The sequence below is a fragment of the Coregonus clupeaformis genome, chromosome 30 (genome assembly GCF_020615455.1).
Source record: "Coregonus clupeaformis isolate EN_2021a chromosome 30, ASM2061545v1, whole genome shotgun sequence".
NCBI classification, from domain to species: Eukaryota; Metazoa; Chordata; class Actinopteri; order Salmoniformes; family Salmonidae; genus Coregonus; species Coregonus clupeaformis.
Window position 1 is genome coordinate 35,995,441 of NC_059221.1, and position 27,624 is coordinate 36,023,064.

A 27,624-nucleotide genomic window follows, 5' to 3' on the forward strand; every position below is an offset into this window, starting at 1 on the left:
GACTGCGGATGCTTGGTAGTTGGTACCTCATCCAGCCTAGGGCAGAGGAACCAACTCTGTGAAGATGTTACGCAGCATCACCGGCTGTCCTATGAGCAAGGATGACAACAACACCAACCACATCGCAACAGCGGACCGTCAGACATGCTTTTGCTAAGGACAGTACGGAGTTGACTAACATTATGTGGTATCCTAGGCAAAATTGGTCTGGGACGTGAATAGTTTTTTCTCTCTTTTTTTGTGCTGTGCAATCCGATCCGGTATCATTCAGGGTAGAATATAATGTCTAGAATATTGCACAGTCATGATGGAGTGCTAGAACCGGATGGCGATGCCGCGGGTAAAGAAGACGGGGCATTTTCACTCTGAACAAATTCATGCTGTGTTTGAAAAGGACTGAGTCGCTTCTTTAATGCAGCTTCCTGATATAACCTACTGTTGGCAGGAAGAACTGCGTGGCTGAAAAAAAAACTGACACGTGGATTTATCGTCAAACTCCAGGCGATCCGTCCTTAATCACCCGTGCACTTTTTATCACACGGCAGTAACATTATGGATTGGCCTACGCGTTAATCGAAAGGAAATGATACATCGGTATCATCGCGAACATCAAACAATAGTTTCTTTTTGTCGACTTTTCTCACTCATTCCATAGCCTTACTGCGCTGAATTGTGTAGTGCAGGACACAGCAAATCAAATCGTATACCTCTCTCGTTGAATGGCAATTCTGCAAAAACATGGAAAGAACTCTAGTCCAGATTTGGTCTGCCTCAAAGAAAACCCCCCAGACAAAATCGGGGTCGCTGGAGGTCATCAGAAGAAGTTGAGTGAACCGAATACGAACTGGCCAAGGTGAGTTTACGAAGATTTTTCAGTAGCCAATCTCACGTTTTTCCCACAGTCTAGAAGTGTTCATTTTAAAATAAAATTACCATAATGAAACGACGGACCCTTTATTCATATGTGTTTAACCACACATAATAATATAATGTATGATAGATTGTTAGTTCCTTATTTTGCAAATGCCATACAAGTTTGCAATGATTCGAGCTCCTCTGTAGTTTACTGAAATGTGTTGGCATTGGTTAATGACATTTTCAGAACATCTTCTCTCCCTTGACATAAGAAAACATAAAGTACCACTCATACACATGTAGCTTTGTTTTCGATACTTTGTTGCTACTTTTGAGTCCAAATGTAACCATATGAAATGTATTTATTCCCAAATAAATACTTGACTTTCTTATTAATCAGATGCCTGTCAGCTGGTGGTCTCAAGGTTATTTTAAAGCTACTAAGCTGCACACACACAGCCTTGGGGAATTTAAAAGCTTCTAGGTCTAGTAAGTCATATAGTCAGCCATTCATAGAACAAGCCAAAGCAAAGATTAGGCTAAGAATTCAGCCAGATTCACTCAAATAATTATAATATAATGAGATTTAGGCCTAACCTATCTAGTTAACACAATTTAGCGCAGATCAAATTTAGACGTTTAAAGTTCTGTGAAAACGCCTAGTTGGTTTAGTTCCAATTTGCCATTTACAAGAAAAAAGCAGAAGAAATGCACAGATGTTGGTTTTACTGAGAATATCACACCCACTCTTACTCACACCCACACATATTCTCATTTACACACACCAAACACATTAATGTACGCCTCACACACATCCCTGTCCTCTGCTAGTCACACTTGTGCCCTCTCTCCCTGCTATGCAGACCCCTGGCGCGGGTATGGACGGTGGTGCTACTGCTGGGGACCTGTCTGCTGTACTGCGCCCGCGTGGCCATGCCCATCTGTGCCGTCAGCATGGCGGAGAAGTTCAACTGGACCAAGAGGGATCAGGGCATGGTGCTGGGCAGCTTCTTCTGGGGCTACTGCTTCACACAGGTTCTCGGAGGCTACGTCAGCGACAGGTGGGCAACGAGAGGAGAGCATTATACTTTGTCTGTTTGCTCATAAATTTGCACATAAATTGCCTGTTTGCACAACCTGCAACTGCTCTCACTACATACAATATCTAGAATAGAAAGGGTTTATTGCATTACATTTATTCATTTTTAAACACAGATGGACAATGGGATGCTATGAGACCTGCAATCTGAGAATTAAATAGCCTAATACTTTGTCTGTTTTACACATTCGTTTGGGATTTTCAAGTGAACAAAAAGGAGAGCAGTTGTTGATAATATCAATCAAAAATCTATCCGCTTTATTACAATAATTCAGAGAGAATCCCTCCAGAGCAGAAGCAAAAAAAAAGGTAACAGGCCTCTTGGAGACTGGCCCTTTATATTCTAATCAGACAGTACCAAATGTTCTGTAAACATCAGGCTGAAAGGCTTGTACAAAGTCAAAACAATAGACTGTGACTTTGCCAGCTGCTACAGGGTCACAGTGTTCATAATGGAATCAAAACAATAATAATCAGTGTGTCCTTGTGCCTTCAGTAGCTCTGGCGTCAGTCACTATCAAATGACATGAGAACAATCAGGTAACATTTAGTATCAAGTCGAGTGACTATCAACCTGTAAACAAATGTGTCACAAATAGAAAACTGAAATCATGTGTATTACAGAAAGGGGAAACATAAATATGCTAAGCATTGTGTTAAGTAATCACACACATCACTGCACAGCTCTTTTCAGGTCTCTCCAGAGATGTTAGATCGGGCTTAAGTCCGGGCTCTGGCTGAGCCACTCAAGGACATTCAGAGACTTGTCCCCAAGCCACTGCTCCGTTGTCTTGGCTGTGTGCTTAGGGTCATTGTCCTGTTGGAAGGTGAACCTTCACCCCAGTCTGAGGTCCTGAGCACTCTGGAGCAGGTTTTCATCAAGGATCTCTCTGTACTTTGCTCCGTTCATCTTTCCCTCAATCCTGACTAGTCTCCCAGTCCCTGCCGCTGAAAAACATCCACACAGCATGATGCTGCTGCCACCACCATGCTTCACCATAGGGATGGTGCCAGCTTTCCTCCAGATGTGACGCTTGGCATTCAGGCCAAAGAGTTCAATCTTGGTTTCATCAGACCAGAGAATCTTGTTTCTCATGGTCTGAGAGTCCTTTAGGTGCCTTTTGGCAAACTCCAAGTGGGCTGTCATGTGCCTTTTTACTGAGGAGTTGCTTCCGTCTGGCCACTCTACCATAAAGGTACTGCAGAGATGGTTGTCCTTCTGGAAGGTTCTCCCATCACCACAGAGGAACTCTGGAGCTCTGTCAGAGTGACCGTCGGGTTCTTGGTCACCTCCCTGACCTAGGCCCTTCTCCCCCGAATGTTCAGTTTGGCCGGGCGGCCAGTTCTAGGAAGAGTCTTGGTGGTTCCAAACTTCTTCCATTTAAGAATGATAGAGGCCACTGTGTTCTTGGGGACCTTCAATGCTGCAGAAATGTTTTGGTACACTTCCCCAGATCTGTTCCTCGACACAATCCTGTCTCTGAGCTCTACGGACAATTCTTTTAACCTCATGGCTTGGTTTTTGCTCTGACGTGCACTTTGAACTGTGGGACCTTATATAGACAGGTGTGTGCCTTTCCAAATCATGTCCAATCAAATGAATTTACCACAGGTGGACTCCAATCAAGTTGTAGAAACATCTCAAGGATGATCAATGGAAACAGGATGCACCTGAGCTCAATTTCAAGTCTAATAGCAAAGGGTCTGAATACTTATGTAAATAAGGTATTTCTGTTTTAGAAAATCAATTTGCAAAAATTTCAAAACCTTTTTTCGCTTTGTCATAAAAAATATATATATTTTAGAGTACGGCTGTAACGTAACAAATTGTGGAAAAACGGTAGGGGTCTGAATACTTTCCGAATGCACTGTCAGGGACAAAGTTGTGGAGAAGTACGGAGCAACGGTAGGGGTCTGAATACTTTCCGAATGCACTGATATATATAGTATAGTATTCAGACCCCTACCGTTTTTCCACATTTTGTTACGTTACAGCCTTACTCTAAAATAGATTTTTTTAAAACAAAAAACCCCCCACAATACTCACATAATGACAAAGCGAAAAAAGGTTTTGACATTTTTGCAAATTGATTTTCTAAAATCAATATTATATATATATATATATATATATCAGTCGTGGTCAAAAGTTTTGAGAACGACACAAATATAAATTTTCACAAAGTCTGCTGCCTCAGTTTTTATGATGCAATTTGCATATACTCCAGAAGGTTATGAAGAGTGATCAGATGAATTGCAATTAATTGCAAAGTCCCTCTTTCCCATGAAAAAAAACAATATATATATATATATATATATATATATATATATATATATATATATATATATATATATACTGCTCAAAAAAATAAAGGGAACACTAAAATTACACATCCTAGATCTGAATGAATAAAATAATCTTATTAAATACTTTTTTCTTTACATAGTTGAATGTGCTGACAACAAAATCACACAAATTATCAATGGAAATCAAATTTATCAACCCATGGAGGTCTGGATTTGGAGTCACCCTCAAAATTAAAGTGGAAAACTACACTACAGGCTGATCCAACTTTGATGTAATGTCCTTAAAACAAGTCAAAATGAGGCTCAGTAGTGTGTGTGGCCTCCACGTGCCTGTATGACCTCCCTAGAACGCCTGGGCATGCTCCTGATGAGGTGGCGGATGGTCTCCTGAGGGATCTCCTCCCAGACCTGGACTAAAGCATCCGCAAACTCCTGGACAGTCTGTGGTGCAACGTGGCGTTGGTGGATGGAGCGAGACATGATGTCCCAGATGTGCTCAATTGGATTCAGGTCTGGGGAACGGGCGGGCCATTCCAGAGCATCAATACCTTCCTCTTGCAGGAACTGCTGACACACTCCAGCCACATGAGGTCTAGCATTGTCTTGCATTAGGAGGAACCCAGGGCCAATCGCACCAGCATATGGTCTCACAAGGGGTCTGAGGATCTCATCTCGGTACCTAATGGCAGTCAGGCTACCTCTGGCGAGCACATGGAGGGCTGTGCGGCCCCCCAAAGAAATGCCACCCCACACCATGACTGACACACCTCCAAACCGGTCATGCTGGAGGATGTTGCAGGCAGCAGAACGTTCTCCACGGCGTCTCCAGACTCTGTCACGTCTGTCACGTGCTCAGTGTGAACCTGCTTTCATCTGTGAAGAGCACAGGGCGCCAGTGGCGAATTTGCCAATCTTGGTGTTCTCTGACAAATGCCAAACGTCCTGCACGGTGTTGGGCTGTAAGCACAACCCCCACCTGTGGACTTCGGGCCCTCATACCACCCTCATGGAGTCTATTTCTGACCGTTTGAGCAGACACATGCACATTTGTGGCCTGCTGGAGGTCATTTTGCAGGGCTCTGGCAGTGCTCCTCCTGCTCCTCCTTGCACAAAGGCGGAGGTAGCAGTCCTGCTGCTGGGTTGTTGCCCTCCTACGGCCTCCTCCACGTCTCCTGATGTACTGGCCTGTCTCCTGGTAGCGCCTCCATGCTCTGGACACTACGCTGACAGACACAGCAAACCTTCTTGCCACAGCTCGCATTGATGTGCCATCCTGGATGAGCTGCACTACCTGAGCCACTTGTGTGGGTTGTAGACTCCGTATCATGCTACCACTAGAGTGAAAGCACCGCCAGCATTCAAAAGTGACCAAAACATCAGCCAGGAAGCATAGGAACTGAGAAGTGGTCTGTGGTCACCACCTGCAAAACCAGTCCTTTATTGGGGGTGTCTTGCTAATTGCCTATAATTTCCACCTGTTGTCTATTCCATTTGCACAACAGCATGTGACATTTATTGTCAATCAGTGTTGCTTCCTAAGTGGACAGTTTGATTTCACAGAAGTGTGATTGACTTGGAGTTACATTGTGTTGTTTAAGTGTTCCCTTTATTTTTTTGAGCAGTGTATATATATATATATACACACACACACACACACACACATACATACATGTACATATGTAATTTTTTTATAATGGATTTAATGGTGCTCCGTACTTCTCCACAACTTTGTCCCTGACCTGTTTGGAGAGCTCCTTGTTCTTCATGGTGCTGCTTGCTTGGTGGTGCCCCTTGCTTAGTGGTGTTGCAGACTCTGGGACCTTTTAGAACAGGTGTGTGTGTATATATATATATATATATATATATATATATATATATATATATATATATATATACTGAGATCATGTGATAGATCATGTGACACTTCGATTGCACACAGGTGGCCTTTATTTAAGGTTATTGGTTGGGCCCAGATCTTATTTAGGGGCTTCATAGCAAAGGGGGTGAATACATACAGTGGGGAGAACAAGTATTTGATACACTGCCGATTTTGCAGGTTTTCCTACTTACAAAGCATGTAGAGGTCTGTAATTGTTATCATAGGTACACTTCAACTGTGAGAGACGGAATCTAAAACAAAAATCCAGAAAATCACATTGTTAATGCATTAATTTGCATTTTATTGCATGACATAAGTATTTGATACATCAGAAAAGCAGAACTTAATATTTGGTACAGAAACCTTTGTTTGCAATTACAGTGATCATACGTTTCCTGTAGGTCTTGACCAGGTTTGCACACACTGCAGCAGGGATTTTGGCCCACTCCTCCATACAGACCTTCAGGTTTCGGGGCTGTCGCTGGGCAATACGGACTTTCAGCTCCCTCCAAAGATTTTCTATTGGGTTCAGGTCTGGAGACTGGCTAGGCCACTCCAGGACCTTGAGATGCTTCTTACGGAGCCACTCCTTAGTTGCCCTGGCTGTGTGTTTCGGGTCGTTGTCATGCTGGAAGACCCAGCCATGACCCATCTTCAATGCTCTTACTGAGGGAAGGAGGTTGTTGGCCAAGATCTCGCGATACATGGCCCCATCCATCCTCCCCTCAATACGGTGCAGTCGTCCTGTCCCCTTTGCAGAAAAGCATCCCTAAAGAATGATGTTTCCACCTCCATGCTTCTCGGTTGGGATGGTGTTCTTGGGGTTGTACTCATCCTTCTTCTTCCTCCAAACACGGCGAGTGGAGTTTAGACCAAAAAGCTATATTTTTGTCTCATCAGACCACATGACCTTCTCCCATTCCTCCTCCGGATCATCCAGATGGTCATTAGCAAACTTCAGATGGGCCTGGACATGCGCTGGCTTGAGCAGGGGGACCTTGCGTGCGCTGCAGGATTTTAATCCATGACGGCATAGTGTGTTACTAATGGTTTTCAATGAGACTGTGGTCCCAGCTCTCTTCAGGTCATTGACCAGGTCCTGCCGTGTAGTTCTGGGCTGATCCCTCACCTTCCTCATGATCATTGATGCCCCACGAGGTGAGATCTTGCATGGAGCCCCAGACCGAGGGTGATTGACCGTCATCTTGAACTTCTTTCATTTTCTAATAATTGCGCCAACAGTTGTTGCCTTCTCACCAAGCTGCTTGCCTATTGTCCGGTAGCCCATCCCAGCCTTGTGCAGGTCTACAATTTTATCCCTGATGTCCTTACATAGCTCTCTGGTCTTAGCCATTGTGGAGAGGTTGGAGTCTGTTTGATTGAGTGTGTGGACAGGTGTCTTTTATACAGGTAACGAGTTCAAACAGGTGCAGTTAATACAGGTAATGAGTGGAGAACAGGAGGGCTTCTTAAAGAAAAACTAACAGGTCTGTGAGAGCCGGAATTCTTACTGGTTGGTAGGTGATCAAATTCTTATGTCATGCAATAAAATGCAAATTAATACTTAAAAATCATACAATGTGATTTTTTGGATTTTTGTTTTAGATTCCGTCTCTCACAGTTGAAGTGTACCTATGATAAAGATTACGGACCTCTACATGCTTTGTAAGTAGGAAAACCTGCAAAATCGGCAGTGTATCAAATACTTGTTCTCCCCACTGTATGCACACACCACTTTTCCGTTATTTATTTTTATTTTATAAAAAATTTTGAAACAAGTAATTTTTTTCATTTCACTTCACCAATTTGGACTATTTTGTGTCTGTCCATTACATGAAATCCAAATAAAAATCCATTTAAATTACAGGTTGTAATGCAACAAAATAGGAAAAACGCCAAGGGGGATAAATACTTTTACAAGGCACTGTATATATCTGTAGCTCCTTTTAAATATTCATATTACAATTTACATCTTACAGCTGTCCATCAGGACAATACAGCCTATAAAACAATGCATTTTATATTAATCATATTCACTTTAAAAAACACCCTATTATATTACCTATTAGCCCAAAAAGCAAAAGAACACCAGAGGGATGGTGATAGAATGTCATTATTTATATTATTATTATTATTATTATTATTATTATTATTATTATTATGGTACAGAGATGTCTCTGGTCCTCGAAGCCAGTTCCACTGCATTTTTTCATGGTTCTCCTAATAAGGGACTGATTTTAGACCTGGGACACCAGGTGTGTGCAATTCATTATCAGGTAGAACAGAACTAGCACGCTCCGGACCTCATAGGGTAAGAGTTTAACACCCATGCTATAGAGTATGAAGGGAATGTCGTTTGGGGAGATTGAGAAGCTAAGAGTTATGAGTAGAATGTGAAGGGCAGTATGTGACTGTTAGCATGATAGTGTCTCTGTGTTCTTTGAGGAGGGCCCAGCCCTCTACCGGTGTCTTGGTGGTGAAAAGTATGGAGTTGTCTTGGTTACAGGAATGACGTTAACGTTACTGGTTAGATGTGTTTGCTTTGTATGCTGTTGCCCATTCAAAGAGGATCAAATCATCCACTCAGTACCTTCTTAATTACCCTGCCTAGCAGTTTCCTGGTAGGAAAGATTAGTACCAAGACATGGAAATATATCAGTCTAAAACGTGTTTGTTAAATCATTCTCTCTGTCTATTCACATGGCAGGAGAAGCTCAGGGTCATGTCACATCATGTCAACAGAATAAGTCATCAGAGAGTTCCAAGTTCAAAAGTCTCTGCTTTCAACTCCACCCCCCAAAATCAATGAAGTGAAACAGTATTTTGACTAAACTCCACTAGAGCAGTGTATATTTGGCCTAAACACCTTTGGCAGAAACCTGAAGCTATTATCATATCACTACTGATACCTGTTCAGTCCTTTCAGATGTCAGAGGAAGGAACCAGGAAATGTGGAGAATTATAAACTGGGTGGTTCGAGCCCTGAATTCTGATTGGCCGTGGTATATCAGACCGTATATCCAAGATGGTGTAGCAGTGCGGTTGTGTTTTCTCTAGTGTTCTTGTGTAAATAGCAATTTTTTAGTTTTTTTGTCTATTTTGTATATATTTCTCAATTTTACTTTTCATTCTTTAACTAAATATACTTTCCTGCAACCCGCCTCAACCAACGTGGAAAGGATTCTATTATTTCTTTATAACTTTTATCAAGAACCTTAAGCTGAAACTAGTCTAGCTGCAACCGAATGGCTGCGGTAGCCAGCTAGCTAGCTACTTGCTATTAGCCACCGTTAGCGTCTTCACCATTGTCCATGGCCTGCACTACCCACCAGCCAGCTCAAGCCTGGACAATTTGTCGGCCAGTCTGCACAGCGTGCAATGGCTGTTGTTGTTGGCTAATTACCATTGCCCCTTAGCAAGCACCAGTTAGCCTTGAGCTACCCTCGAGCCAGGCCCATCTCCCGGCTATCTACACGCAAGCCGGGCCTCTTGCTCGCCAGTGCTGTAGCAACCCCCGAACTACCTCCGAACTCTCCTATTGCTGTTCACCGGACCTTATGATAACTCAGCTATACAGCTGATGCCTACTGGACTGTTCCTTTATACGGTACCTCATTCTGTTTATGTTTAGCCTCAGCCCAAACTTTGTCGCCATTACCAGCTGTTGTCTTAGCTCTCTCGAATAACACCTGTGATTGCTTTATGCCTCTCTCCCATGTCAATATGCCTTGCTTATTGCTGTTTCGGTTATTTCTTATTGTACTATTTCACTGTAGAGCCCCCAGCCCAGCTCAACCTGCCTTAGACAGCTCCTTTGTCCCACCCCCCATACACACGGAGACCGACTCAATCGGTGCCTCCAGTGATGCTATCTTTTTCATCGTTACCCAACGCTTAGGTTTACCTCCACTGTACTCATATCCTTCCATATCCTTGTCTGTATATAATGCCCTGAATCTATTCTACAATGCCTGGAAATCTGCCCCTTTTTTTCTCTGTACCCAACGCACTAGAAGACCAGTTCTTAAAGCCTTTAGCCTTATCCTTATTCTACTCCTCCTCTGTTCCTCTGGTGATGTAGAGGTTAACCCAGGCCTTGTAGCCCCCAGTATCACTCCTACTCCCCAGGTGTTATCATTTGTTGACTTCTGTAACCGTAAAAGCCTTGGTTTCTTGCACGTTAACATCAGAAGCCTCCTCCCTAAGTTTGAGTTATTCACTGCGTTAGCACACTCCGCCAACCCTGATGTTCTAGCAGTGTCTGAATCCTGGCTTAGGAAGGCCACCAAAAATTCAGAAATGTCCATCCCCAACTACAACATTTTCCGTCTCGATAGAACTGCCAAAGGGCTGCAATCTACTGTAGAGAGAGCCTGCAGAGCTCTATCATACTATCCAGGTCTGTGCCCAAACAGTTTGAGCTTCTACTTCTAACAATCCACCTTTCTAGAAATAAGTCTCTCACTGTTGCCGATTGCTACAGACCCCCCTCAGCCCCGAGCTGTACACCATATGTGAACTGATTGCCCCCCATCTATCCTCAGAGTTCGTACTGCTTGGTGACCTAAACTGGGATATGCTTAACACCCCGGCCAACCTACAATCTAAACTAGATGCCCTCAATCTCACACAAATGATCAACAAACCTACCAGGTACAACCCAAAATCTGTAAACATGGGCACCCTCATAGATATCATCCTGACAAATTTACCCTCTAAATACACCTCCGCTTTCTTCAACCAGGATCTCAGCGATCACTGCCTTATTGCCTGCGTCCGTAATGGGTCCGCAGGTCAAACGACCACCCCTCATCACTGTCAAACGCTCCCTAAAACACTTTAGCGAGCAGGCCTTTCTAATTGACCTGGCCTGGGTATCCTAGATGGATATTGACCTCATTCCGTCAGTAGAGGATGCCTGGTTGTTCTTTAAAAGTGCTTTCCTCTCCATCTTAAATAAGCATGCCCCATTCAAAAAATTCAGAACTAAGAACAGATATAGCCCCTGGTTCTCCTCAGACTTGACTGCCCTTGACCAGCACAAAAACATCCTGTGGCGTACTGCATTAGCATCGAACAGCCCCGCGATATGCAACTTTTCAGGGAAGTCAGGAACCAATATACACAATCAGTTAGGAAAGCAAAGGCTAGCTTTTTCAAACAGAAATGTGCATCCTGTAGCACTAACTCCAAAAAGTTTTGGGACACTGTAAAGTCCATGGAGAATAAGAGCACCTCCCTCCCAACTGCCCACTGCACTGAGGCTAGGAAACACTATCACCACCGATAAATCTACAATAATCGAGAATTTCAACAAGCATTTTGCTACGGCTGGCCATGCTTTCCACCTGGCTACCACTACCCCGGCCACCAGCTCTGCACCCTCCGCTGCAACTTGCCCATGCCCCCCCCACTTCTCCTTTACACAAATTCAGACAGCTGATGTTCTGAAAGAGCTGAAAAATCTGGACCTCTACAAATCAGCTGGGCTAGACAATCTGGACCCTTTCTTTCTAAAATTAGCTGCCGAAATTGTCGCAACCCTTATTACTAGCTTGTTCAACCTCTCTTTCGTAACCTCTGAGATCCCCAGAGACTGGAAAGCTGCCGCGGTCATCCCCCTCTTCAAAGGGGTTGACACTCTAGATCCAAATTGTTACAGACCAAAATCCATCCTGCCCTGCCTTTCGAAAGTTTTTGAAAGCCGAGTTAACAAACAGATCACCGACCTTTTCGAATCCCACCGTACCTTCTCCGCTATGCAATCTGGTTTCCGAGCTGGTCATGGGTGCACCTCAGCCACGCTCAAGGTCCTAAACAATATTATAACCGCGATCGATAAAAGACAGTACTGCGCAGCCGTCTTCATCGACCTGGCCAAGGCTTTCGACTCTGTCAACCAGTGCATTCTTATTGGCAGACTAAATAGCCTTGGTTTCTCAAATGACTGCCTCGCCTGGTTCACCAACTACTTCTCAGATAGAGTTCAATGTGTCAAATCGGAGGGCCTGTTGTCTGGACCTCTGGCAGTCTCTATGGGGGTGCCACAGGGTTCAATTCTCGGGCAGACTCTATTCTCTGTGTATATCAATGATGTCGCTCTTGCTGCTGGTGACGCTCAGATCCACCTCTATGCGGACGACACCATTTTGTTTACATCTGGCCCTTCATTGGACACTGTGTTAACAAATCTCCAAACGAGCTTCAACGCCATACAACACTCCTTCCATAGCCTCCAACTGCTCTTAAACACTAGTAAAACTAAATGCATGCTCTTCAACCGAACGCTGCTTGCACCCGCCCACCCGACTAGAATCACTACTCTCGGCGGGTCTGACCTAGAGTATGTGGCTACTACAAATACCTAGGTGTCTGGTTAGACTAAACTCTCCTTCCAGACTCACATTAAGCATCTCCAATAAAAAGTTAGATCTAGAATCGGCTTCCTATTTCGCAACAAAGCCTCCTTCACTCATGCTGCCAAACATGCCCTCGTAAAACTGACTATCCTACCGATCCTTGACTTTGGCGATGTCATTTACAAAATAGCCTCCAACACTCTACTCAGCAAATTGGATGTAGTCTATCACAGTGCCATCCGTTTTGTCACCAAAGCCCCATATACTATCCACCATTGTGACCTGTACGCTCTTGTTGGCTGGCCCTCACTACATATTCGTCGCCAAACTCACTGGCTCCAGGTCATCTATAAATCACTGCTAGGCAAATCCCCGTCTTATCATAGCTCACTGGTCACCATAGCAACACCCACCCGTAGTCTGCGCTCCAGCAGGTATATCTCACTGGTCATCCCCAAAGCCAACACCTCCTTTGGCCGCCATTCCTTCCAGTTCTCTGCTGCCAATGACTGGAACGAACTGCAAAAATCTCTGAAGCTGGAGACTCTTATCTCCCTCACTAACTTTAAGTGTCAGTTGTCAGAGCAGCTTACCGATCACTGCACCTGCACACAGCCATTCTGAAATTAGCCCATCCAACTACCTCATCCCCATATTGTTATTTATTTTGCTAATTTGCACTCCAGTATCTCTATTTGCACATCATCTTTTGCACATCTATCATTCCAGTGTTAATACGAAATTGTAACTATTTTGCACTATGGCCTATTTATTGCCTTACCTCCATCATTTACTACATTCGCACTCACTGTATATATATTTTCTGTTGTATTATTTACTTTATGTTTTGTTTACCCCATATGAAACTCTGTTGTTGTTTTTATCGCACTGCTTTGCTTTATCTTGGCCAGGTCGCAGTTGTAAATGAGAACTTGTTCTCAACTGGCTTACCTGGTTAAAAAAAGGTGGGAAAAAAAATAAAAATACCACGGGTATGACAAAACATTTATTTTTACTCCTCTAATTAATTTGGTAACCAGTTTATAATAGCAATAAGGCAACTCAGGGGTTTTTGGTATATGGCAATATACCACAGCTAAGGGCTGTATCCAGGCACTCCACGTTGCGTCGTCCCTAAGAACAGCCCATAGCCATGGTATACTGGCCATATACCACACCCCTCGTGCCTTATTGCTTAAAAGTAGCCTCCTTTTTCTTATCTTTTCTTCAACTTTATTGTTCAGACAACAAGGGGAGGTGAAATCCTCTTGTTGGAAACAACTGGATAACTTGGTTTCATGTACACGGAACAAAAATATTAACGCAAGATGTAAAGAGTTGGTCCCATGTTTCATGAGCTGAAATAAAGGATTCCAGTAATTTTCCATACGCACTAAAAAACGTTTGTGCACAAATTAGTTTACATCCCTGTTAGTGAGCATTTCTCCTTTGCCAATATAATCCATCCACCTGACAGGTAAGGCATATCAATAAGATGATTAAACAGCATGATCATTACACAGGTGCACCATGTGCTGAGGACAATAAAAGGCCATTCTAAAATGTGCGGTTTTGTCACACAACACAAGGCCACAGATGTCTCAAGTTTTGAAGGAGTGTGCAATTGGCATGCTGACTGCAGGAATGTCCACCAGAGCTGTTGCCAGAGAAGTTAATGTTAATTTCTCTACCATAAGCCACCTCCAACATCGTTTTAGAGAATTTGGCAGTACGTCCAACCGTCCTCACAACCGCAGACCACGTGTATGGTGCTGTGTGGGTGAGCGGTTTGCTGATGTCAACGTTTTGAACAGCGTGCCCCATGGTGGCGGTGGGGTTATGGTAGTAGTAATGATAATGTTGGTATATTACTCCATCTCTTCCCCTCAGGGTTGAAGGAGGGGGTTAGTAGTGCAGTAGTAATGATAATGTTGGTATATTACTCCATCTCTTCCCCTCAGGGTTGAAGGAGGGGGTTAGTAGTGCAGTAGTAATGATAATGTTGGTATATTACTCCATCTCTTCCCCTCAGGGTTGGAGGAGGGGGTTAGTAGTGCAGTAGTAATGATAATGTTTGTATATTACTCCATCTCTTCCCCTCAGGGTTGGAGGAGGGGGTTAGTAGTGCAGTAGGAATGATAATGTTGGTATATTACTCCATCTCTTCCCCTCAGGGTTGGAGGAGGGGGTTAGTAGTGCAGTAGTAATGATAATGTTTGTATATTACTCCATCTCTTCCCCTCAGGGTTGGAGGAGGGGGTTAGTAGTGCAGTAGTAATGATAATGTTTGTATATTACTCCATCTCTTCCCCTCAGGGTTGGAGGAGGGGGTTAGTAGTGCAGTAGGAATGATAATGTTGGTATATTACTCCATCTCTTCCCCTCAGGGTTGGAGGTGTATTGTAATACTGTAGTAATAACCATGTTATATGACTGTTTCTTTCAGGGCTAGAGGTGAGAATGTGTAATAGTAACGATAGTGTTATATTACTGGAGAGTGCCTGTAGTTATAGTAACAGTATTATGCCATCTGTTTCCCTCAGGGTTGGAGGTGAGAAGGTGCTCCTGCTCTCTGCGGCGGCCTGGGGGGCGATGACAGCCTTCACGCCCATCCTGGCCCACTTCTGCTCTCAGCCCATCTTCTCCATGACGCTGGCCCGCTTCCTTATGGGGCTGCTGCAAGGTCAGGGGTCACTGGGAACTGGGGGCTAATGAAAAGCTAGGCTGCATCTCAAATTACACTTTATGTTTTCCTAAATAGCGCACTAATTATGACTAGAGCCGCATAGGGAAGCTGGGATTATAACTGTGTGCCCAAACAGAGAGAGATGGTTTCAGGTGAACAGAGTCATTGAATGTACTGTACTACAATAGCAGTCAAATAGTTCATCTCTGTCCAGCCCTGAACGATCAAGCAAACATGGTCTTAACTACATAACCAAATAACTTACAGCTTTAGCTTTAAGTGTCCTCTGGGGTTGAAGTTCAGCTTGTTTGTGTAAAACGGTTTGTTTGTTTATGGAAGCTCCTCTGTCAGTGCATGAAGCATTAGTTTGTTGACTCCTCTGTAAACTGCAGGGGACAACGCTTTCATATTTGAGACAGTTCTGTTTTGTTAGCCATTTTCCACTTTATTTTGTTATTTACTAACGTTTACCACATGGCCTAAAGAAGAGAGAATAAAGAACAAAGAAAGTTGCTCCCAAATATTGAATGAATGAATCAATGTGTGTGACTTTCTTCACTATAGTCTAACAGAGCCGTGTGTGTGTGTGTACCTCCAGGTGTGCACTACCCGTCTCTGGCCAGCCTGTGTTCTCAGAAGGTGGTGGAGAGTGAGAGAGGATTCCTCATGAGCACTGTGGGCAGTGGCTCCTATCTGGGGTGAGTCTGGTTCTGCAGCACTTCCTGTTTAGACGCTGATTTAATGTCTGTTTTGTGTTTCCCCCACTAAGAGTTTAGGATAGGATTGGGGGAAGGTAAGCTGGTCCTAGATCTGCATCTTTGGGCAGATTCTACTGCTGCTGTTGATGAGGTCATGTGCTATGGAAGCCAGGGTCAGACGTTTATCATTGGAGTTTGGGAGGGATGACAATATGTCATAAACAGCTCATCAGGGAGCCACAGACGTCTCCAGTCAGGAGTTCTCCACAGATGTTCTTGTTTTGCCATTGTAGTAATAAACCATAAATACACAATGAGGTCCCCAGCTAAAGGTCTTTGAACTACCTTCTGTGTCTGTGACCAGTGCTATTGTCTCCTGCAGAACACTGGTGATTGGGGGGGCTGGTTCCCTCATGTTGGACCTGTATGGTTGGGAGAGTGTGTTCTATGTGTCAGGCCTGCTCTCTGTCCTCTGGGCGTACTGCATGTGGAAATACCTGCTCAAAGGGGAAGGTAAGGAGTGAGTGTGTGTGTGTTCTGGGTGTGTGTTCTGGGTGTGTGTTCTGGGTGTGTGTTTATGTATCTATGTGTGATGATGAGAATATGCATATCTAACTGAAGGTTAACAAATGTTACATTTCACAGCTAGACTATTTTCTCCAAGTGGTGATATTTGATAACACTCAAATCAAATTGTATTTGTCACAACAACAGATGTAGAACAACAGTGAAATGCTTACAAATGCCCAACAATGCAGAGAGAAAAATATAGAAAAAAATTATAACACAAGGAATAAATCCACAATGAGTAACGATAATTTTGCTATATACACGGGGTTAGCCATCTGTCCCTATCATTGTTATGAACTACCTCGAAGCACCACATTGAGCTCAGAATTTCCTCTCTGTCTCTGTCTGTCTGTGTCTGTGACTCTCTCTCTTTCTGTCTCTGACTCTCTCTCTTTCTGTCTCTGACTCTCTCTCTTTCTGTCTCTGACTCTCTGTCTGTCTCTGTCTCACTCTCTTTCTTTCTCTGACTCTCTGTCTGTCTCTGTCTCACTCTCTTTCTTTCTGTCTCTGTCTCTGTCTCTGTGTGTGTGTGTGTGTGTGTGTGTCCCAGGTCCTATCATCTCATTGGAGTCGCTGGGTAGTGGAGGGCCCCAGTCCAAACTGTCCAGGAGACACTGGCTGCGCCTCTTCAAACAACCTGCTGTCTGGTGAGATAAGGCCCAAACACAATGGGGGATCTGTGTGTGTCCCAGGCCCTGTGGTTCTGGATGAGGGTGTGTAATGTGTGTGTGTCTACACTACAGGTGCATGTGTTTCTGTCCTGCTTTGTGAGTCTCAGCCTGTGTATATGTGTCTGTGTTTCTTTCCTTGTGAATGTGTGTGTTTCTGTCTGTGTGTGTAGGTAAATGGACAGTCTAAACAGCTGAATGAGACCGAGATATAATAACGTCCTAGCCTGCACCTAACTGACTGAAATAGAGGTCTAGTCCATTGATTCAGTTCTGTAGTCTCTCTCCTCTGATCAGCTCAGTTCCCTGCAGATGTTTCCATCTCAAAGGCTTCATTCATATTCTCTGTGCCTCTATTGGCTGTTATTTATAGAACCCTATAGCAGGCCCTGCAACTGATCTGCCCTGTGTACAATAACAGGAATTGTCTGGCTCGTTGGTTTCATTTCCTGTAATGGCTCAACCACACTTTGATAGTTAAACTAACCACTAAACAGAAGAGAAAATGTCGCCGGCTGTGTGTGGGTGAGGGTTGGTGTGAGCATGGATTAGTATCACGGACTGACAGTTATGTTCATGAGTGAGTAAAGGTCAGTGGAGAGAAAGACATTTAAACAGTCTGATAAAATATATAATATAAATGGACTATTGCTTGATTTTATGTTGAACAGGCACATGAATCAAACTGTAGTGGGGGCCTACACATGAGTCATTATAGGCAGTAATGACTCATGTATTCATTGAGTGTACAAAACATTAGGAACACCTTCCTAATATTGAGTTGCAGCCCATTTTGCCATTAGAACAGCCTCAATTCATCGGGGCATGGACTCTACAAGGTGTCAAAAGCGTTCCACAGGGATGCTGGCCCATGTTGACTCCAATGCTTCCCACAGTTGTGTCAAGTTGGCTGGATGTCCTTTGGGTGGTTGGCCATTCTTGATACACACAGGAAACTGTTGAGCATGAAAAACCCAGCAGCTTTGCAGTTCTTGACACACACAAACCGGATGTACCTGGCACATACTACCATACCCCGTTCAAAGGCACTTAAATATTTTGTCTTGCCCGTTCACCCTCTGAATGGCACACATACACTCTCAATTGTCTCAATTGTCTCAAGGCTTAAAAATCGTTCTTTAACCTGTCTCCTCCCCTTCATCTACACTGATTTTAGCTTTCACCTGGATTCCCCTGGTCAGTCTATGTCATGGAAAGAGCAGGTGTTCCTAATGTTTTGTACACTCAGAGTATATTGGGGCTTTAAAATGATGTAGCCTATGAGTCATAGAAGTGGTATACTTATTTATATATTTTAGTTTTCTCTCTTTCACTGTCTCTTTTCTGATTATCCTCCCTTCAGTGCTGTGATTATTACGCACCTTTGCACCGCCAGCACCTTCTTCACATTGTTATCATGGCTACCAACTTACTTCAAGGACACCTTCCCTGACGCCAAGGTAACTTAACAACCCCCCTCTATCCTACCCCTCTCACTCCTCTCCCAATCCATCCCCTCAGAAGACAAAACAAAACATACCATATTTCAGTTCAAGGCTGGAATGACAGAGAACAAACACGGAAGTGTACATAGAAAATGGATCAAAGCTAGTCAGACCCTGCATCTGATAGACCTGTGTAATACCAAAAGAGGGCGCTGTAGACATGGTGCAGACGTAAAACCCTGCTAGCTGAGGAACTCAGATATTCCCTAATGTCATCAACAGCATCAAATAATTACAAGAAAAGGATTTCAAAAGAAGTTGTAGAAAACATGTGTAAATCAAGTTGGGCCTTTGTCTCTAAATATTAATGATATTCCTATAATCACTTAAAAACCAATTGTCTTAATGTCATTCTCTGAGCTGTTATCAATGTTCTTGGTGTTAAATGTGATGGTGTTCTCCCCTCAGGGTTGGGTGTTTAATGTTATCCCATGGTTTGTGGCCATCCCCTCTTCACTCTTCAGTGGCTGTCTCTCTGACCACCTCATCAGCCAAGGTACAGATCGTAACGCTGGTCTTTGTTTACTGAGATTGTAATCAGTCGGAGTTGGTACCCTTATATGATTGTCAAGGGTTTTAACTATTTATTTGTCCCACGTCATTCATTCTGTCTCTCTAGGGTATGACACTGCTGCTGTGAGGAAGCTCATGCAGGTACTGTAGTAGTTTGTTCCAGATTCAATGCACAAATTAGCATCACTAGTTAACTTCAGATTTGCTTGAAGGACCTGTTTAATGAAATTGGTGTGTGTCTGTCTGTTCCTCTTTGTGTCCTGGTCAGTTCTTCTCCATGGGTGTGTCCAGTGTGTTTACCCTCCTGCTGTGTGGCACCACCACCTTCCCCATGGCTGTGGCCTTTGTCTCTGCCACCCTGGGTCTCACCACCTTCAGCCACAGGTATTGATGCCTGTCCCCAAATACACCCCATAGCCACTAGACCTCTATCCCCTAGGGCCTGACTACAGTGCATTCGGAAGGTGTTCAGACCCCTTGACTTTTTCCACATTTTGTTACCTTACAGCCTTATTCTAAAAATGATTAAATCGTTTTTTTCTTCATCAATCTACACACAATACCCCATAATGACAAAGCAAAAACTGGTTTTTAGACATTTTTGCAAGTTTATATAAAAATATATATCACATTTACATAAGTATTCAGACCCTTTATTCTGTACTTTGTTGAAGCGCCTTTGGCAACGATTACAGCCTAGAGTCTTCTTGGGTATGACGCTACAAGCTTTGCACACCTGTATTTGGGGAGTTTCTCCCATTCTTCTCTGCAGATTCTCTCACGCTCTGTCAGGTTGGATGGGGAGCGTCGCTGCACAGCTATTTTCAGGTCTCTCCAGAGATGTTAGATCGGGTTCAAGTCCGGGCTCTGGCTGGGCCACTCAAGGACATTCAAAGACTTGTCCCCAAGCCACTCCTGCGTTGTCTTGGCTGTGTGCTTAGGGTCGTTGTCCTGTTGGAAGGTGAACCTTCAGCCCAATTTGAGTTCCTGAGCGCTCTGGAGCAGGTTTTCATCAAGGATCTCTCTGTACTTTGCTCCGTTCATCTTTCCCTTGATCCTGACTAGTCTCCAAGTCCCTGCCGCTGAAAAACATCCCCACAGCATGATGCTGCCACCACCATGCTTCACCGTAGGGATGGTGCCAGCTTTCCTCTAGATGTGACACTTGGCATTCAGGCCAAAGAGTTAAATCTTGTTTTCATCAGACCAGAGAATCTTGTTTCTCATGGTCTGAGAGTCTTTAGGTGCCTTTTGGCAAAATCCAAGCGGGCTGTCATGTGCTTTTTACTAAGGAGTGGCTTCCATCTGGCCACTCTACCATAAAGACCTGATTGGTGGAGTGCTGCAGAGATGGTTGTCCTTCTGGAAGGTTCTCCCATCACCACAGAGGAACTCTGGAGGTCTGTCAGTGACCATCAGGTTCTTGGTGACCTCCCTGACAAAGGCCCTTCTCCCCTGATTGCTCAGTTTGGCTGGGTGGCGAGCTCTAGCAAGAGTATTGGTGGTTACAAATTTCTTCCATTTAAGAATGATGGAGGCCACTGTGTTCTTGGGGACCTTCAATGCTGCAGAAATGTTTTTGTACCCTTCCCCAGATCTGTGCCTCGACACAATCCTGTCTCGGAGCTCTACGGACAAATCCTTCGACCTCATGGCTTGTTTTTTGCTCTGACATGCACTGTCAACTGTGAGAAAATATATAGACAGGTGTTTGCCTTTCCAAATCATGTCCAATCAATGGAATTTTCCACAGATGGACTCCAATCAAGTTGTAGAAACATCTCAAGTATGATCAATGGAAACAGGATGCACCTGAGCTCAATATCGAGTTTCATAGCAAAGGGTCTGTATACTTTTGTAAATAAGGTATTTCTGTATTTTATTTTTACTACGTTTGCACATTTTTCTAAAAACCTGTTTTCGCTTTGTCATTATGGGGTATTATGTGTAGATTAATGGAAAAAAATAGTTTAATCCATTTTTAGAATAAGGCTGTAACGTAACAAAATGTGGAAAAAGTCAAGGGGTCTGAATACTTTCCGAATGCCCTTAAAGATGCAATATGCAGAAATCGCTCTGCCATTTCCTGGTTGCTAAAATTCTAATAGTTTGCCTATTTTCAGTTTATGTGACAAAACAAGCATTCGTGAAGAGAATCATTGTACCATCTAAATCGCTGTGAAATATATTTTCCATAACCAATAATATTGTTGTTTCAGCTGTTTGAAGCTGGTGTACAAAACCGAAAGTAAAAGACACAAAAATTTAACTGAAGAATGGGCAGCATAGAAATAGCGTGCGTAGAACAGATCGACCGCTTCCTATACTTGCTTTCAATGCAAATGACCGATCTATAACTCACATTTCTATGTGAATTTGGTCGGGTCGCCCAAAAAGTGACATAATGCAGTTTGAAGGATGTGACTGATAAATGTAGGATGTAGATACAGTGAGGGGAAAAAAGTATTTGATCCCCTGCTGATTTTGTACATTTGCCCACTGACAAAGAAATGATCAGTCTATAATTTTAATGGTAGGTCTATTTGAACAGTGAGAGACAGAATAACAACAAAAAATCCAGAAAAACGCATGTCAAAAATGTTATAAATTGATTTGCATTTTAATGAGGGAAATAAGTATTTGACCCCCTCTCAATCAAAAGATTTCTGGCTCCCAGGTGTCTTTTATACGGGTAACGAGCTGAGATTAGGAGCACACTCTTAAAGGGAGTGCTCCTAATCTCAGTTTGTTACCTGTATAAAAGACACCTGTCCACAGAAGCAATCAATCAATCAGATTCCAAACTCTCCACCATGGCCAAGACCAAAGAGCTCTCCAAGGATGTCAAGGACAAGATTGTAGACCTACACAAGGCTGGAATGGGCTACAAGACCATCACCAAGCAGCTTGGTGAGAAGGTGACAACAGTTGGTGCGATTATTCACAAATGGAAGAAACATAAAATAACTGTCAATCTCCCTCGGCCTGGGGCTCCATGCAAGATCTCACCTCGTGGAGTTGCAATGATCATGAGAACAGTGAGGAATCAGCCCAGAACTACACGGGAGGATCTTGTCAATGATCTCAAGGCAGCTAGGACCATAGTCACCAAGAAAACAATTGGTAACACACTACGCCGTGAAGGACTGAAATCCTGCAGCGCCCGCAAGGTCCCCCTGCTCAAGAAAGCACATATACAGGCCTGTCTGAAGTTGTCAATGAACATCTGAATGATTCAGAGGAGAACTGGGTGAAAGTGTTGTGGTCAGATGAGACCAAAATGGAGCTCTTTGGCATCAACTCAACTCGCCATGTTTGGAGGAGGAGGAATGCTGCCTATGACCCCAAGAACACCATCCCCACCGTCAAACATGGAGGTGGAAACATTATGCTTTGGGGGTGTTTTTCTGCTAAGGGGACAGGACAACTTCACCGCATCAAAGGGACGATGGACGGCGCCATGTACCGTCAAATCTTGGGTGAGAACCTCCTTCCCTCAGCCAGGGCATTGAAAATGGGTCGTGGATGGGTATTCCAGCATGACAATGACCCAAAACACACGGCCAAGGCAACAAAGGAGTGGCTCAAGAAGAAGCACATTAAGGTCCTGGAGTGGCCTAGCCAGTCTCCAGACCTTAATCCCATAGAAAATCTGTGGAGGGAGCTGAAGATTCGAGTTGCCAAACGTCAGCCTCGAAACCTTAATGACTTGGAGAAGATCTGCAAAGAGGAGTGGGACAAAATCCCTCCTGAGATGTGTGCAAACCTGGTGGCCAACTACAAGAAACGTCTGACCTCTGTGATTGCCAACAAGGGTTTTGCCACCAAGTACTAAGTCTGTTTTGCAGAGGGGTCAAAAACGTATTTCCCTCATTTAAAATGCAAATCAATTTATAACATTTTTGAGATGCGTTTTTCTGGATTTTGTTGTTGTTATTCTGTCTCTCACTGTTCAAATAAACCTACCATTAAAATTATAGACTGATCATGTCTTTGTCAGTGGGAAAACGTACAAAATCAGCAGGGGATCAAATACTTTTTTCCCTCACTGTAATAACACAGAATAGATCATATAAACATAAGCACCCCTTCCACTTATCTTTTTATGACTCTGGTCTGTTAGTTTTATAAGTTATGACTCAATATGAAGCAATACCTGAAGCAATTCAGGTAACATAAAGATTGGGTGTCTGAATAGCACCTTATATAGCCTCTTATCTGCTGTTGTATCTGTATTCCAGCGGTGTGTCTGTGAACGTTCAGGACCTGGCTCCGTCCTGTGCTGGGGCTCTGTTTGGTATGATACACCAGTAACGACTTTATCATCCTCTCAGCAGATTTCACTTTTGTGTATTCCTTCTAATTAATATTACAGTCCTGTCAGATAATAGAAATTAGTCATCTATTTTTCATTGCAGGTGTTATGAATACCTGTGGAGCTTTTTCAGGTAAGCATCTGTACTGAGGGACAATAAACTAAAGCTGAAGCCTCTGTGATGAATCTTTCACCAGCTGTTCCAGAACAAGTTGTTTTACCCTTTCATTAACTTCTGATACAAATAATTCATCTGGTTGTTCTAAAGGCAAAACGTTGTGTTTTTCTCTAACCAGTCTCATTGGCTCTCTGCATATTTCATACTGGAAAGATAAGAGTTTGTGTCAGATAAATCATTGAGGGAATAGAACATGACAGTCAGGGCTCCAGTTAGGCTTTTGGCATTTACTTATACCGCACACAGCTGGGAATGGGAGGCTGAACTGTCGTTTGGGGAAATTGTGTTTGTGTCTGACTGGGGTTTAATGTGCTAAGTTGGAATGCCATTGTCAGGAATTGCTCAGTACGTGCGTGTGTGCATTGTGTTTGGTGTATTTTCCCTGCGTATCTGATCGTGTGTGTTTCTCCAGGTGTGCTGATGGTGTATTTCTCGGGATATCTGATCGAGGCTACAGGGTCGTGGGCATCGGTCTTTGCCCTCATCACCGTGGTGAACTTGGTGGGCCTGGTCACCTTCCTGGCCTTCGCTGAGGCCCGCCGGGTCGACATCGACTCTTCTAAGGGCCGCTACCACAACATCCACATCTAAGTTCACACGTTGGGATATGGGAACCACAGCTTGCTACCACAACAACCACCTATGAAATTGAAGGGCCAAAACGGGACCAGGGTCTGCACTATCCACATCTGAGTTCCTAAAATAGGACCAGAAACCACGTCTATCTACCATAGAAATGCACACCGGAGTCTTCACTATGGGACGAGAACAGAGAGAACCTTGGCCTGTTAAACGTATCAAAACATCCACATCAGAATTTGAGGAAGTGATAACAGTAGTGAATGAGTCTGCCCCAGAGCTGTTTGAAAGGCGGTATGTCAGGTCATAGTGCTACAACATATGCTTTTTATTGTTTAAAGAACCATTCCAGGCATGTTTTTGAATGTTTGATCTTCAGCCATCTGTGTGCGTGTTGGGCTGGGATTGTGGAGTAGTAGTCATGGAAACTGGTTCCACACCAAGGTCTGTGTTTATGTTGGAGGAACACGAGGAGAATGACAGATGTGTTTGAGTTGGTCTAGTCAGTTTGACAGTTTTAGACAGAGCAAGATGTGTGTGTTTGTGGGTGAGGAGGGAGGCTTAGCTCTGGTGAGACTATGGGGAATGTAGACTGAACAAGAAAGGGCTGTTTGGGGGGGGAGTATTAGTAGGTGCGTCTCAGTCCCTCCCCCTGCCTCAAACATGACTGTGTGAGTGACATCTAATTAGGAGGTGACTAATCACCCATTCACCCACTCTGATGTACTGTACAATTTACCTGATCGCCATGGTTACATGCTGGTCATCTTGTCAGCGCGCTTCACTGCATTTAGTTTAATCTCCAGAGCTTTTACAGAGAGACTATAGCCTCGACATACAGTTAGCTAGAAGGATTTGTTTTGGATTAAATTAAGAAGACCAAAGGTTGTTGTTATTATTATTACATTTCTTATTTTTATTGTCATGAACATAATTGCATGACATGTTCAAATAGAAATACCTCTATACCTTTTTTATTTATTTAATTTATATTATGACTTACAGTATATATCAATTATGTTGTCAATCAAGAATGTATGTAGAAAGATGAGACTCAGTTGAGATTTTGTCATATTTGTGTGAGAGTGGGCACTTAAAGGAGACTTGGTCAATGCAGTTTCCCACAGCTGATGAGGCAATCAACTGTCATGCAGTAGACAGCGCCCTGTTTGTTATGGTTACTTCATAGTCTGGGCAGGATGTGACATCATTGGTGAGGAAATCCAACTGTGACAGGAAGTGAATGTATTACGGTGTATAGCTTTATCAGCCACAGAGGGATACTGACACAGTAGGCTACTAGTAGCTACTCAGTCTGAATCAAAGATACATATACTTATGATGAATGGCAAAGGTGCATAAAGATGGAGGAATTTGTGGTAAGTACATGGGGGCCATCTTTATGCACATTCGCTATTGTATCAGTCATTATTTATCAATTGTAGTAATGCAAGTGAAGGCAATTATTTCATTGATATTGTTTCATGTCACCAAATGTTTTACCAATTGCTGATCATTCTCTGACTGAATAAGAAAAAGAGTGGTCCATATTGTCTTAAGTTCATCTACTCTTTTCTTACCGTATCCAGTATAATGATTTGAATCATCTGTCTTGTTGTTGTTATTCTAGGCTCTTAAACTAAACCCATAGAAAGTTGTCTAAAGGCAGAATCTTAAAAAAGTAATGTGTACAAAGCCTGGGTGATGTTGGCATTGGCCTCAGTGGCATTGTGGGATTTGTAGTCTGGGGTATACTTGGAGGACCTATCAGTAAAGTTCATTGATGCCAGAATAAAGGCACCTGGGCAGCTGAATTCTGGAAAACTATGGCCTTGATTACAGTCCGGTCACGATAAGGTCAAACAGGATGGCATCAAATCAGAGTTCTGTTTTAGCACTTTTGATAGAAATGTTCTTGTTACTGAATACATAATCAGTGTTTACCTGTAGATACATATATGAAGTAAACTTGCATATATAGCTGCTTTATACCTTAGGGCTTAGCATACAAAAGGTAACGCACATATTAGTGACAGGTTACTGTACAAAAGGTAACACACATATTAGTGACAGGTTACTGTACAAAAGGTAACACACATATTATTGACAGGTTACTGTACAAAAGCTCTGCCCTATGTCTGACCAATTTGTAGTCTTATTGTTTTGTGTTTTACTTTTTTGTAAACTAAATACCCAAAATGTTCGAGTACAAAAGCTGTCTGAGACTACCTTATTCTAAAGCTCTTTCACTTCACTTGCCTTAGCTGATGATTGTTTTGAAATGCCTTCAGTGCTTGTCTGATTTTTGAAAAATCTGGGTTGATGTCCATCCAGTAGGAATTCAGTAAAATCAGTGAGTGAATTTAAATTCTAATTAAAGAATTGAAAAATGCCATCTCAATCAGGGTTTTTTATATTCTTGAAATGGAATTTAGATTCAGAATTGATCCCAACCCTGTGTCATATGCCGTCCTTTGTTTCGCTTATAATGTGTCGTTTTAGAAAACACAGGAACACAAGCGCAGCTGTGTAGTTCTGCCCATAGAATTAGAATTAAAATCATAGAATTCTGACTCTATGCTTCTGCCCACCAACATGCCACCAAGCTTTGTGGCTTGCTGCAAAAGCGTACTAACGATTATTTTTGATAAGATAATAATGTAAGATATGTATTATATATAAATAACGATTGCAACATGTTTATGCAAAATAAAAGCAGTATTCTATTGCTTCAAAAATATTGTATTTGTAAGCTTATTTTATTGAACTTGAAATAAATAACTATTTTATCAACTTTAGTGAGTTGTTTGACAATTTTTTTCTTGCCATTTAGTTGTTTGTTTGACATGTACTTCCACCTGCTACCACAAAGGGGCAGCACTGTGCTAAGAATCAGACACAAAGTAGCTCATGGGAAAAAAGCAGTACAGTTATTGTTTTGCCTTTAGCAAGAAGAAATACCAATGTGTGTTTACTTATGTCTTTAAGACTGCACAGACTTGTACCTCCCCCAATCAGATTGTTCTTTCTGTTTTGTTGTATCATGGCCACTCCAAAGATGTTTCAGAAGGATTCTACTTTTTTTTTTTTTTTCTTTTACTTTCTTACTTACCATCCTTGTTGTAGATACTGCACATACACACAACCTTAGTAAAGCAATAGTAAAACAACAGGCAAGCAACATGCACCTTATAGTGGGCACCATGTGCTCTCAGACAACCATCACCAGATCTCTCTGTGCCTCAGCTGTGGAGTGGCTACTGGTGGAGGCAGGTCTCTCCCATTCACACTCCCCCTTCCCTCTCTTCAGGCCCAGACCTCCAGCCTCAGCCAGGCCAGCAGGATGTATGGGGTGGCACCATATGGCAGGACGCTGTGTGCCATGTTGGCTAGCTGGCACAGCCCCACGTGTGAAC

At 43.1% G+C, this 27,624-nt stretch overlaps 1 protein-coding gene across 1 annotated transcript; it reads left to right on the forward strand.

Moving 5' to 3' along the window:
* Positions 1–27,006, forward strand: slc17a9b (solute carrier family 17 member 9b). The gene is made up of 13 exons (XM_041855749.2): positions 1–853; positions 1,719–1,916; positions 15,040–15,179; positions 15,781–15,880; positions 16,263–16,393; positions 17,001–17,097; positions 18,482–18,578; positions 19,032–19,119; positions 19,243–19,277; positions 19,405–19,520; positions 23,378–23,433; positions 23,555–23,584; positions 24,042–27,006. Exons 1-13 carry the CDS (start codon positions 720–722, stop codon positions 24,218–24,220), a joined length of 1,401 nt encoding a protein of 466 aa, XP_041711683.1. The 5' UTR covers positions 1–719; the 3' UTR covers positions 24,221–27,006.
* The last annotated feature ends 618 nt before the right edge of the window (positions 27,007–27,624 follow it).

Excerpts from the sequence above, each read along its gene's own strand:
- slc17a9b (XM_041855749.2), top strand. The coding sequence starts at position 720 with ATGGCAATTCTGCAAAAACATGGAAAGAACTCTAGTCCAGATTTGGTC. Across the intron at positions 17,098-18,481 it reads TTCAAACAACCTGCTGTCTG|TGCTGTGATTATTACGCACC; the intron begins GTGAGATAAGGC and ends TCCTCCCTTCAG. Across the intron at positions 19,278-19,404 it reads CTGTGAGGAAGCTCATGCAG|TTCTTCTCCATGGGTGTGTC; the intron begins GTACTGTAGTAG and ends TGTCCTGGTCAG.